This window comes from Schistosoma mansoni, assembly GCF_000237925.1.
Source record: "Schistosoma mansoni, WGS project CABG00000000 data, supercontig 0183, strain Puerto Rico, whole genome shotgun sequence".
Lineage (NCBI taxonomy): Eukaryota > Metazoa > Platyhelminthes > Trematoda > Strigeidida > Schistosomatidae > Schistosoma > Schistosoma mansoni.
The window spans coordinates 408,952-424,183 of NW_017386067.1; the positions used below are offsets into that span (position 1 = coordinate 408,952).

At 36.2% G+C, this 15,232-nt stretch overlaps 1 protein-coding gene across 1 annotated transcript; it reads left to right on the forward strand.

Moving 5' to 3' along the window:
- Positions 1-7,087: 7,087 nt before the first annotated feature.
- Positions 7,088-14,396, forward strand: Smp_129220 (hypothetical protein; the record flags this gene model as incomplete). The annotated part of the gene is made up of 3 exons (XM_018794821.1): positions 7,088-7,101; positions 8,618-9,000; positions 14,290-14,396. 3 exons carry the CDS (start codon positions 7,088-7,090, stop codon positions 14,394-14,396), a joined length of 504 nt encoding a protein of 167 aa, XP_018647033.1.
- Between the last annotated feature and the right edge of the window lie 836 nt (positions 14,397-15,232).

Below are 15,232 nucleotides of genomic sequence, written 5' to 3' on the forward strand. Positions count from 1 at the left end.
TAATCAATATAATTGTAATTACTTATATCTTATTCAATGAAACTATAATTTTATAACTTTTACTCATTAACTTAATTAGTTAATTAATCTTTTCTGCTTGATTGGTTGTTTTACTATTTACTATGTATAATGTGTAGATTTAGTAATGGTATACACATAATTTCATCAGTAGTTATCTGTGATAGAACATTGAATGATCGTGTATGTGTATAAACTAGATTACACTATCAGTTGTGAACTTATACCGACAAAAGTATCCATTTGTATTATATATGTGTATATACTTGATGAATGAATGTTAATGCAATAATATTTTTAAACAACTAGGAATCATTGTTAGATTGTGATAAGAATACATCGTTAAATATTCCTAAAGTTCAATTAATGAATCAATCTAAGCTTGATTACCATTGAAAACTTGGAAGCTCTGGATGGACATTTGTCCTAGTATGGAACTCGTCAGTAGTGCACATCCATGATCCCTCATCAAAAGCAACTCAAACCCAGGACCTTCAACTCTGAAAATACTACAATCTCCACAAATCCCCATTATGACAGTAATCATCATGTGTTCACTAGTGACTAGTTTGAAGATGAACTTGCCGGACTTCTAGGGAGAATTCATGACCAGCGAAGTCCAATATGTGTCAGGTGTGGGACAGTTATCCAATTCAGACAACGAATGAATGGTCGCTCAAGATAATGGGTCGATTGAAGTCAGACATGAACACCGTTTGGTGTCAGTTGACTCAGTGGTGTAGAGGTTAAGCATTAACGCATGTTACTGAAGTTTCTGGATTCGAATGCCTTCGGTGTGGGATCATGGATGTGCACTGCAGATGAGTCCCATACTAGGACGTAATAGCCGTTCAGTACTTTCAGGTTTTCCATGGTGATCTAGCTTAAATCGACTTTGAAAATACTACAATCTCCATAAATCTTCATCTGATTAATTATTCAATAACTTGGTCATGTCGAAATTCGTGAGGTGTGCTACATGTTGTATATATAGTAACTAAGGTTATTAGTTGATCAGTTACCCTATTCATTGATAATGATCATTACTATAGTATAAATAAATTTAATGAATGGTGACATAAATACAAATAGTGGAATTACAAAGAAAATCAATGTGTTGTTTCCAACTTGACAAAAATAATCAAAATCAAATTGTGTCATGTAGAAAATTTAGTTTTTTTATCAGACAGATAAAGTTCTCTGTTACGTAATCAAAAATCTCCGAGTTAGATAATTGTATATTGCTCAGATAATAGAAGGCTACTTACTAATTTTTTTTAGTAATTAAGCAATGAAATTGCTCATTTATTTATTTTGCTTATGTAATGTCAAGCAAAGAAAGACAATTTCATTAAAGCTGGTTAATAATGGAATTTAAGATGCACGTTTATTCCTATCTGGGGCTTATCAGCTGAATGTATCTATGTTCTAGTACTGATATTCATACTCGAACGTCAATATGCTATTCTGTGAGTTACTTGCCCCTAAATGCTCCGGTACGACTGAGAGTGAAGAAAGTCCGCTCTCCTTCTCGAAATGCTCTCATATGACCACGCGTATATAGCCTCTGTCAGGGAAGTACTACTCACTGCCTTCTCGTGGCGGGGGTGTTGTTCACAAAAGTGAGAGGACGAAAAGCGAATGTCCGGCGCTTTAACCGGGTTGGTGGATGTGGAGAATCCACCTAGGGGAGTTGGAAAACCCTGATTCCAAACCAATGGTGCACATGGGCTCTAATATCCTGAAGGAACAAATGGTGTATGAACCAATCGTTGGTCACCGGCTACCATGAGACTGCATGTCCTCACAATGTTCTACTGCCTTGTCAATTAGATCTTTAGGTCAAAGGCTCCGGGTGTGGCCTTCTAAGAAAACCACCTGCTTCAGTTTGGGCACCTGAGTAGTATCACAGCCCTCACACAAATCAAATGACATTTGTGTGGTGCATATATATCTGGTAACCCTTTGTACCATTTTTTATGTTTTTAAATAAATAAATAAATTAGTTCTGATGCTCACTATAATTAAATATGTAAGCTAATTTCCAGTCTTAGCCACTAATCAACTTCAAAAATGTATTATTAGATGGTAACATATTTTCAATCTGTTCACAATACACATATATCAATAGAGATTGATTGTTATGTTGGGAAACAAGCAGACTGGTTGGTTGTTTTGTATAAGGTTTCATGTTATTACAGTGTATCTTTAGCTTCAGTCTCATCTTGGCCACAACCAGCTAGTGGTGATCCGAAGATATGTCAGCTCCTCTCCTGGTTCTCACATCTTCCATTGACCTTCGGAATTGCTTGTTGATACAAGTATGATCTAACTCGTTCTCTGTGGTGTGGTCCGGTGAGATCCATGTAGCTTTGTGTATGAGTTTGTGTGCAAATATTGTGCCACCTATAATCAATTTGTTGAATGCACATAGATTTGCAAATCTCTCCTCATTTTCATTTCTCTCTCCTAGTCCATGTCGTCTCATTATATCTTCATATCCTGTGTTGTCCACTCCGACTCTGACGTTTATATCTCCTATCAGGATGGTGAGGTTCTTTCTTGAACGCTTCACTATGTTCGATTGCAGCCTCTCATAGAACTGATCTTAAATGTCGTCGCTGCTATCATTGGTGGGTGCATAACAATGGATAACATTCACTGTGATCCCCTCCTTCTTTGTTTTGAATGATACTTTGATTATCCTAGATCCATGAGATTCCCATCCTACAAGTGCATTTCATGCTTCTCTGGACAGCATTAGAGAGACTCCCTGAGAGTGTGCAGCATTTTTCTCTTCGTGACCGGAGTACAGAAGCACCTTTCCGTATCTAGCCTTTGTTGTTCAACTTGGGTCCAATTGGTTTCGCTGATTCCAAATACTACCAATTTGTATATCCTCTTTTCTGTTGCCATTTGACTGATCTTTCCGGTCTCCCACATTGTCCGGACGTTCCATGTACTTATGGTAATTGTTGCTCTGGTTGTTAGAAGAGGCATCAGCCTTTTGACTTCCGAAGAACCTCGGATTTCATCACGAATTGTCATAATTCTTCTGAATGAAGATCCTTCAAATTGGAGGGCAGTTTAAGTGATTTAATTTGTTTATTCTGGCTGGCGATTTTTAGCAAGGTTGTTTTCTACGGGACGTGGAGTTGTTGATCTTATGCCCTACCCTCGTCATTTATCCGGGCTTGAGACCTGCAGTAACCCTGAAAGAGCTACACGCATAGTTCTCTTAGCGTAATAATCACAAATTTATCATTGACTGATTACTAAGTAGTAGCCAATGTCGTGTTTTTCCAGTCATAACCCAAATAGCTCAACGGTAACGCCTCGGGCTGTGAAGGTGAGTGATTTAGATTCTTATCCCATACGTGGTATCATATTCCCCCAGATTACAAGTACGTCTAGCTGACGAATCACAGACAGTACAAAACCTTGCCCTTGAGATGTGTCCTACAGACTACCTCCAACCGCCTAAAGTAAATACAAGTGTATTTAAAGAATCTGAGCTCTACTAGATGTATTCCAACTTTCGAATCAAATGCTACGATACATTTGATCAATATTTTCATACACATCTCAGTCTTCATTGAATACAATGGAATACCATCTTATGAAATGTATTTTTACACTAAACGAAATGTCTCTATAGTATTACCGATCACTTTCAATGGTCCATTGATTTATTGTAGTGAAAGACAGTAAAATTTTAATCATTCCATAGCATGAAACACTTATGTTTTCTGCCTTTTCCTTACTGTCCAGCCATTAAACTATTTACAGCGATCGTATAAAAACAGATAACAGGAAAACAAAGAACGAAATTCAATAAACAATGTCAATTCTGTTCCAAACAACTACGTTAATTGTTTATTTGGTCTCATTATCAACTCAAATTGATATAGGTAAGTTTACGAATGAAAATATATTATGTACTATGATATCGATTGATTTCAAGGAATGTTCTTTTAAGAACTCTTACGATCAAATTCATTCTTTGACCTTCTTTCTTTGTTCACATCATACATTGATCTTAGTCAAGTAATCATTGAAAATCAAGAAGTAGTATACTATCCCATCCTCGTCACTGATTGTTGTATCCTCATCACTGAATATTTATACTTGGAAGAAAGAGGAACCACTTCAATTCTCACGATGCAAAGTAAGAACAGCAAGACTGTTACAAGTGATGATCTACTAAACTAAAAACTCGACAATGACTCTAGTCGAAAATACACTCAATGTATACTGATTGTTCATCCATTTCGATTGTTAATTAAAATAAAATCACATATATATGAAAAATTACCCAGAGTTATGACAAAATCACACGTTAAGCAAAGATGGATAGTGGCTAGCGGTGGAGTCCAGGACGCGCGTTTCGTCCTATATGGGACTCGTCGGCTGGATGTACCTGCATCTCAGACTTGTTGATGTTCACTCTGAGACTCGAACTCAGTACCTTTCTCTTCAGACGATATCGCGTTATCGATTCGGCCACTGAGTCCTGATAGCCACTTGTTTGTGCAATGGGGTGAAGTTTAAATTCATTTGGTATTGTTTATTTGAATCTTCCCAAAGTACTGAGTTCGAGTCCCACAGTGAACACCAACTCTGAGATGCAGGTACGTCCAGCTGACGAGTCCTAAATAGGACGAAACGCGCGTCAAAATGGATTCCACTGCTAGCCACTATCCATCTTTGCTTACCATGCTTGTGAATTCAGGTTATATCAAGGCAATACGCATGGTATGTACGTATGCCAATAAGAGACTGAGGAGTTGCAGTCCTAAACATCAATGGGAAGATTCAAACAAACAATACTATGTGAAAATCACACATTGTCTATCATGCTGAGCATTGTTCACGTTAATTTTATGCAATGATATCATATCCTCAGATTACTTACTTACTTATGCCTGTTACCCCTCATGGAGGAGAGTAGGCTGCCCACAAACATTCACCATCCAACCCTGTCCTGGGCAGTCCTTTACAGTCCTTTCCAATATCTGTTCATTCTTTTCATGTCTGCTTCCGATTCCCAACACAGTATGTTCTTTGGCCTTCCTCTTTTCCGCTTTCCTTCAAGATTCCTTAGCACTTGCCTCTTAATGCAGTTTGATGATTTCCTCAATGTGTATCCTATCCACTTCCAACGCTTTTTCCTAATTTCCTCTTCAACTGGAATCTGGTTTGTTCTATCACACAGTATGCTGTTGCTCATGGTATCCGGCCTATGGACATTCAGTATCTTACGTAGAAAATTGTTTAGAAATACTTGTACTTCTTTGATGATGGTTATGGTAGTCTTGACGTATGTATTGAAGATTCTAACTTTGATATTGGTTTACAGTTGTTTTGAGTTGTATATATTCTTCAATTGTAGGGATGCGGCCCCTGAGATAACAACACACTCATATAAACTGATGTTTCATTGAATATAATATCACACTGGAAAAACAAAACAGATAGTGTACTGAATAATCATCAGATTGAATTAAAAAACGGTAGTAATGTTGAGCAAGAATCACAATGAGTTAAAAATGCAATTTTATCTTCTCTTCCTGTTATATCAGTTTCATTCGTGTATAAGAATCATCAGTAGTGCTTGTTCACGACTTCACAAACAATCCAGTAAATTACCTTCAAGTTTCTAAAGGGGATTCTTAGTCTTCAGACAACTCATTCATGATCCACTGGTTAACATGTTTGACTTCAATTGATTCACGATGTTGTGTAACCATTTGTCAATGCTATTACGGTAACAGTCTCACACTTAAAACTGTTAAGCTCCACTAGTCATGGTTTCTCATCAAAATCTTTTATTTTTTCTTGCGTAGAACTGTTATCACTGAAATGTCATGATATATTAGTCTTCCAGTCGATCTTATCAAAATGGAACCATATTCGTATTATTAGTGTCTGCTCAGCAGTATGTTCACGGTACAAAACTGAATTACAGATGAGTAAAATGAAAACTTAAATTTGGCGCTTTATAAAAATACTGTATATCAAATATTTAATTGAAAAGCAATAAAAATAGATGTTTGTATATAGTAAACCGCCGTAAAATTGTTTTCAATGTTCTATCCTCAATTATGCATTCGTTTGAATTCTCGAATCAAGTAAAGCTACCCCACCATGGAAAACCTGGAAGCACTGAACGGCCATTTCGTCCTATTATGGGACTCCTCAGAAGTGCTCATCCACGATCCCTTACTCGGGACCCGAACCCAAAACATTCAGTCTCGAGCGTGAACGCTTAACCTCTAGACCGCTGACATCTAACCGCTGAGGAGAAATACTTTTTAGCCAGTTAACATCATGTAACAAAAAGTATAAACTAATGCGTTAACTATGATATAATTTAAATAAGAGGATATTTGAATTCGATTCGCTATACATAACTAACAATATAATTAATTGAAAGCGTGAGTCAATTGAATCTAGACTACCATGGAAAACCTGGAAGCACTGGACGGCCGTTTCGTCCTATTATGGGACTCCTCAGCAATGCGCATCCACGATCTCACCTCGCGAGATTCAATCCCAAGACCTACCAGTCTCGCGCCAGAACACTCCAACGATAGACCACTGATGATAATAATAATCATATGCTCACTAGTGACTGACTTCGAGAGGTAAATCCAGGAATTCTAGTGAGATGCAGTGACTAGTGAAGTTCAACCAGGTCTGTTGGGAGATAGGAACTCACTGAAGACAATTGGTGAACGGTTGCTCAAAGTTCGTGGATTGGTTGGAGTTAGAAATTAACACCATCGGATGCCGGCCGGCTCAGTGGTCTATCGGATAAGTGCTCTGGCGCTAGACTGATAGGTCCTGGGTTCGAATCCCGCGAGTGTGGGCTCGTGAATGCGCACTGCTGAGAAGTCGCATAATGGCACAAAACGGCCGTCCAGTGTTTACAGGTTTTCCATGGTGGTCTAGCTTCAATTGACTCACGTTTTCAACTATGAAAATACCAAATCTCCACAAAACCTCTTCTGACAATTAATATAATTATTTGTTTACATATATAAGAAGTTCAGTATACAAATCTGTTATGCGAATAGGTAAGTAAGAGAGAATAAAACTAACACTGATGATAATAAGTAAATGAATAGAGAATTTCAGTTGGGTGGTGACAATGACATTGAGGGGGCATAGAATTAATTATTTTACTATTCATATCATGCTGTAGGTAAGTTAACAAGGAAACAAAACCTTATTAGCATGAAAAGGGGATTGTTTACATAATTGAATGTTATGGTCTTAGCGTAGCTAGACAACAATTCAAAACTAAAGAGCACTAGATAACATAAAATGGAGCAGAAGAGCACAACAAAATAAACGAACCAAACTTCGTATCCAGGATTTTTAGGCCTTCTGTGCAGTACTACACCAGGACGAAACAATTGCCCAAAGTCCCTTTGTTTTCAATGAATTTTTAGTTAAACCCCTTCCATAATGAATGACTTCAAATTTATGAATCTTCACAACCCTTGATAATAACAATATCGTTTCCAGATAGATCTTCGTCTGGTTGAATGCTTCTTCATAGTAGATATAAAAGCTTATTAATAGTGATATGTATGACAATAGCTTGAATAAATATTCCATCATTATAATCCAGTTAAAACCTCCAAAAAATAAACTTAACAATGGGACAATGATCGTTAAAACTATTGAGTAATAAGTAGTATATGAATGATTAGTTAAATATTACATAAGTAGAAAAGAAGGGGATATGAAAAAAGAGGTAAAGAGAAACAAATAAGCAAAGGATGAAAGTAATCCTCAGACCAAGTAAGAGATAGAAGTATTACAAACTTCCTTGACATCTAAGGACTATGGTTGTAGGCTCGAATGACCAAGGTTTACTCTATACATAGCGAAAGATTATGAACTCATGAATCTCCTTAACTGGTTTAATATTTTTCACATATACATCATACTGAATATTTGAATGCAGCCATCTAGTTTTATTATTGCACATTCGCATAGATGCAGATCATTTCAAGTATACGATACATGAACACATGAAATACACAAGTCAAGACTTATGCATCTCATAGTATAAACATAGGTATAGATACTCTAACCAGACCGAAGCCCATTACCATAAGGGAAATGATAGAGGAACATTTCCTCAAATCACTACGTCAAGCAGGGATAGGATTCAATGCCTCGTAGTGTGAAAGCTGCAAAAAGTGAGAAATATTAATGAATTTTAGGTTTTGAACGATGGACTAACTTTATATAAACAACGAATAAAACCGCTGTAGGGCCTACTTAGGAGGCCTGAAACTTCTAGATTCAATTAGATTATTGGTTTATATTAACCGTTCTAACTAAAGAACTAATGTGGATGATAAACTCAGTACACAACTATTTCGCACGAAATGTTATGTAAAAACCCTTTTTCTCTCCATTTTTCAGGGCATTCATGGAACAGTCATAGTTGGAACCCAGAAAAGGAGGCACAGCAACAACAATATCAAGATGGCATTAATCGTATTGATGAGGATAACGATGATCATGATGATGGTTATGACGATGATAATGAATTATTGTATTTATTCAACTCAAATAGACACCCAACCGATTCAATTAACTTCAATCGTAAAGAATTTTTATATCCAAAAATTAGCTCACCGATAGATGACGTTACTGATGAACTACAAGAATCTGCTTCTTCAACGCCTCCTACAGATGAAAACATTGACTATTTGAATCCATTTTGGCCAAATCTGATTTATTATAGAAATCCTTTAAAAAAACGTGATAGGACTACTGATTGGTTGGATGATAGTACTCAACTCACTGATAATAGTATGATTGTAAAAAAAATGCCAGAAACTGTAAAATGGTCTACACCAATTCAACCGGGCGATTCAAAAGATTTACGTAAATTACGTAATCTAGATACATTTAATATGGAACAATTTAAACACCGAGATCGAACAAGATCAGATGGTAAGTGTACAATAATCTAGTTTACTGTCTTATTTTCAGAAGGGGTTTTGTGGAGATTTTAGTAATTTTATAGAGTTGAGATCATGAGTCAATTGAAGCTAGATTGGTCAGCAGAGATTGGTCAGTTGTACTCCTTAACATCAACAGTAGGAACTCCGAGAATTCCCTCTCGAAGCTAGTCACTGGTGAGTGAATGACAGTTTCCATTTTGAGATTATGGATATTGTTGAATTTCATTGAAATCGTAAACCGATTATGAACCGTGACCAGTGGAGTTGACACAACATGATGATAGTTGAAGCGAACGGTATTGGGCTTGAGTCCCGGAGTGAATATCAACTCTGGAATGCAGGCACATCCCGCTGATGAGTCCAAGATAGGACGAAACATACATCCTGGATTCCACTGCTAACAACCATCTATCTTTATTTATAGTATCGAAGACGTCTGCACAGTATATACATATGCTAATAAGAGACTGATCAAATGCATTCCTAAACATCAATGAAAAGATTCAAACAAACAATAACAAATAAGTGAATGTCTTGTGCTCGATCCTTGTTTCGGTTGTTGACGTATACTGATAAAGTATCTTATACTAATATCTAACAGTTCTCTAGTACTTTTTAATTTTGATTGGTTGTCTAAAAAAAGAATTAGTTCTTGCAGTAAACTATGAAAACCAATATAGCCAGAATTTCCATACACTCGTTTCATACCATTACTTACTTACTTACTTATGCCTGTTACTCCTCGTGAAAGAGCATAGGCCGCTCACCAACATTCTCCATCCAACTCTGTCCTGGGCAATCTTTTCCAGTTCTTTCCAGTTGTTATTCATCCTTTTCATATCTGCTTCTATTTCCCGGCGTAATATGTTCTTTGACCATTAACTTTACTAAAATATGTAATCAGTATATCAGAATATTATCTCCCAAAATAAATAAGTTGTTTTCCTCCATTTATTGACTTAACTAGAGTAGGGGAAAATGTATAAATTTTCTCCCATCGAAATGTCATTAGTTAAATAGATAACGATAACCTTAATTTATTTGTGCGAAATTGGTAATGAAAAGTCCAAAAAAAGGACAGCTGAGAACTCACTATTCACCATGGTTACTAAACGAGAAAAAAAACACAACTAAACTATCGTTACTATGTTTGATAAAACCGGGTGTTATTCAATTATTCTAATGAATATTGTCCAAAGTGTAGAGTAGTTATTATTGGTGTTAAAATTAATTAGCCTACATAGAATTATACTATATCCTCCAAGCTTCAATTAGAAGATGAGAAAAGACAGCCTACTTATCCATATGTTTGTACGGACTAGAATATTAGCAGGATCACAACACATTATCAATAATATTCGTTATAATTGGCAATCACCTAATTCAATAAATAGTATGGTTGATTAGTTGAAAGATTTCTTAATATCTTATTTGCATCCACATATACACATTGATTTCTGAACTGTGACTGACTGGTACGGTGTTCTAACCAGAAAATAGCTGGTGAAGCTTACTGGGGAGATCTATAGGTCCTTTTGAAACTACTTCCATCTTTTCGAGGCTTACTAAACTACCACGTAAATGTAATTTAGTGGGGACCGTTGCCTCACGAGTCTTTGTATGCATAATGGTATCGCACCAAAAGAACAAGTAAAGAGGTTTACGATTTACTTGCTGAACGACAAAGTAAGCCCCGAATATGGAATCCAGGTTCGATCGGATACAACAGAGTTGGTAATTAGTTCGATCTCTATGACCGCCTAAGTTGGCTGACAGAGTTGCCCCCAATATCCAACAGAGCCACAAGGAAACCTTAGTAGGATTTTGCTGTATTCTTTTTTATCCATAAGTGATTTACTCAGATTCCATTTTCTTTCATAGCTTAATAAATTCGATGTGTGAGTTCTATTTCAACTCTTATATTACAAAGACCAGAACGAAATAAAAATATAAAAATAACCTGCATTGCTCAGCTTAAATTTTGTGGTAATTAGCTTAGTCATAGCAGCAAGAGTATACATAAAGTAAACATGAGATTAAATCAATCGAGACTGATTTTAGGCTAGCCCTTAACCAGTTAGAAGACAGCCTTTCTGAATAGATAATTAATGGAACAAGATGTTACATAATCATATTCTTTACAAATTACTCTGAATATATCTTAACATATAAATTCAGACCAATACCTACATCTATCAAGATGCAGATTTTCCGTAACCTCGTTCAAAAATCCAAAAAAAGTTATCGGATTAGTTCATCTACAAAATATAACCTGAAGGAATTTAAATTTGTTTCAGGATAATGAGTTTGAGGTTATGATTTAGTAACAGTATTACATAATGGTGTTTTCCTGGGTTTTGACTTTCTCTCAATAGATTAGAGGGGGTTTTGTGGAGAATTTAGTATTTTCATAGTTGAAAGCGTGAGTCAATTGAAGCTAGACCACCAGGGGAAACCTGGAAGCACTGGACGGCCGTTTCGTCCTATTGTGGGACTCCTCAGTGGCAGTGCGCATCCACGATCCCTCCTCGCTAGATTCGAACCCAGGACCTACCAGTCTCGTGCCAGAGCACTTAACCGATGGACCACTGAGCCGGCATCCAAAAGTGTTAATGTCTCTCAATAGCCTAGAAGTTATGTTTTAAATTCTGATTGGCTTATCCATATGCTATACTTTTACCATAATAAGTTGCAGCGACTTCAGTACATTAATCAATTAACACAATTAGTCAGTTAAAATAGATTTAAACTAAAAGACTGTGATGCGGCTTTATTGTCAAGAATTCGCAATCTATACCTGATAAAAGCATTCATGGTGCAAATCTAAATTACAGAATTATAATTAATTTAATAGTTGAATTCATGAATTGATTTAAACTAGACCACTTATGGGAAACCTGGAAGCACTGGACGGCCGTTCCATTCTAGTATGGGACTCTTCAGAAGTGCTCATCCACGATTCCACTCACGAGAATAAAACCCACAAACCTCGGTCTCTCGCGTGAACACTTAACTTATAGACCACTGAGCAGACCGGCATCCAACGATGTTAATGTCTAACTTTAACCAATCCATGATGTTGCGCCTCCGTTCACCATTGTCTTCAGTGAGTAACTATCTCACAACAGACACAGTTCTAATCCACTGGTCAAGGTTACTTACTAGAACTCTAAGAAACATATCTTTAAGCCAGTCATTAGTGAGCTTATGATGATTATCACCAGTGCTTCCAGGTTTCCATGGTGATTTAGCTAAAACCGATTCATAAATTACTACAATTTCCACAAACTATCATTCTGTTTATAATTAATTTAGAAAATTTTTTTTCTAAAATAGAACAGTTAATGTATCAAATGAAAGTCTACAATTAGACCATGAAATTTTTATCAACAAAATGTTTCTCAAACAAATAATTTCCAAGGGGGTTTTGTGGAGATTTTAGTAATTTTATATAGTTAAGATCATGAGTAAATTAAAGCTAGACTACCGTGGAAAACCTGGAAGCACTGGACGGCCGTTTCGTCCTATTATGGGACTCTTCAGCAGTGCGCATCCACGACCCCGCCTCGCGGGATTCGAACTCAGGACCTACCAGTCTCGCGTCAGAGCACTTCTCAAGTTTGTCATTCTTATTTATTCATTTTATTTTATAATAACCATCATTATCCAACTTTGTAAGCAAAGATGGATAATGGCTAGCAGTGGAATCCAAGACGCGTGTTTCGTCCTATTCGGGACTCGTCAGTTGGATGCACCTGCATCATCCAACTTATTTTTTCTCGTTGAGTAATCAAAAAATAATAAATCTTGTACAGAAGATTTATTTGGATTAACTAAGTGAAGAAGATCATTCCCATAGAGTGAATATAAACCTTGAAATGAACTTGACAATAATGTAAACAAATTGAGTAACCAAAAGATAACTTTCCACTAAGAAATTATTTTGTTCTTAACCGAGATAGAAAACGAAGCACAGATTTTATTGGGAATTTTGTAAAACATACTACTAGATAACTCGTTATGAAATAAAGAAAAACAACCATTCAAGTTTGTTAGTCAGTCAGTCAGTCACAACGTAGAACTTCGTACGTACGTACGTAGATCAGTTCGAGTTGCCATACCACATTAACACAGAGATGAAGTTGTCGATTCAAATTCCATTGTGGTAGAAGTAATAAGAGTACAAACAGTAATCCGAAAGATTAGGGTTTGAAGGTATTATTCAAGGGGTATAATCCAGTGAAATAAATTTGGAAAGAGAAAAACGAAAGGAACTTGAAGAATTCATAAGATTAGAATTTGGGAGGACAGAAAGAGTGGATACACCTTCGCCAATGCAAACGATTTTGAGCCATGTCATTCAAGGTCTCTAACCATTGATTGCTATCATCTCGCGAGTCCCAACCAGGTAATCTACACCTACCATTATGGCTCAGTCCAACTGTCAGTGAATTCATGGATTTGTGCCACATTTTGATTTGGCCGCTCATAGCTTTCTTCCAACTTACTCCTACACCATAAAGCATTGCACGTCTGGGCAGTCGGTGGTTGGGCATACGTAAAACATGTCCCAGCCATGTCAACTGATGAAGTTTCACTACTTCATCAATCGATTTGCAGGATATGTGTACACGTGTGCTGTAAGTATATGTACTCGCCAATTAGGTAGGTTTGTTAACTTTTGCATGTTAGTCTAACAATATTTACTGATGAGTGCCAAATAGCATGAAACCTATGTTGACTACCTCCAACCACTACCTAATATCTCAACACAGTATACGTGTTGTCGAGTTACTTAGACCTGAGTCACATCACTACATATTCGCTAGGATTCAATCAGCGCTAAGAAGGACTTAACATACATGGAGGTGGAGTTATATTCCCTGAGATGAATGGTTTTATAGTAAGCTCTTTATCACCGTACTTTTTGAAAATGGTCACCGGTAATGTTTTCTAGAGCAAAAATGAAAGCTTTGGCATTAAACCATACAACCTAGAGAGTTTAGTACTATCAAAATCATTTTATATCGTATGAAAATCTCTTTCTCATCCATAGGAGCTAAAGTTCTATTAGCAAACGTCATTAGTTCAAAACTGTTTCAATAGTCTAAGTGCTTTTTCCTACTTCATCTCAATTAGTGTTGTGTACACACACACATGCCTCAGTTACTCAAACCAAATTGTTCCATCCAGTGTAAATATTAACAGTTTCGTTTTTCTTCAACTTTTCATTCAATGAGCTTTTTTTATTTATTTTCCAAATCTTTTTTTCAATTAGATACACGTCAGGAACATTCTAGATCTTGGATAAACGAAAGTGAGTTCAATAATTCAGCCGTCAACGAACAAAGCGATCGTCAAGGTCTGTACAATCTCTTTGAGTAGAAAACATTCATGAACCTTATTCTTCAAAGTATTCTCACAATCATAACCATGTTTTAAGACTATTCATTGTAAATAAAATTTAATGAGACATAAAAAAAATATTTGATTGTTTCAGTATTCTAATGGAACTGACTCAAGACTAAAATATCGTCACTTTGAAGCTACTGAGCAACTAGTATTCTTAGTGTAGAATATTTACTCATTAGTACAGTTACTGAACTGTAACAGGGTGTTAGAAACATCACTTCACTAATAGTAACAATAAGTTTAACTCCTTTATTAGTATATTAGTACCTAGCTTCAACAAAGATGTAGATTTTTTTTCGAATAGCTGAATTGTGGTTAATATTGAAATTCATAATACACTTCAAGTTCTATTTAAGGCTCATCAGATGGATGAACCTGAATCTAATTGTTAATGTTCACATTAGAACTCGGGGCCAGTACCGTTTTACTTCAAACACCGACAAGTTATCAGCAAAGCTACTGAATACAGATATCCGGCACTCTGTTCAGTAAGCGTTTGAATTATCTTATATCATAATGCTCCATACAGTATACACATATATAAACAAAGACTGATCAAAAATTCATTCCTGAGTGTCCATAATGAGATGATTCTCACCCTTTCTTGTGATTATATATATATATATTGTTATATTTTGGATCTGCTAATCAATATCATATCCTATTCACTATTCAGAACTCTAATTCTGATCCTGTCTATGACATGTATACTATTTCTTCTTTAACCTAGCGTCTCAAACATGAACGATCATATACCTGACTAGCATAGCTGACCTTGAGTCAATGAAGCCAAGTTCCTATTGGTTCGC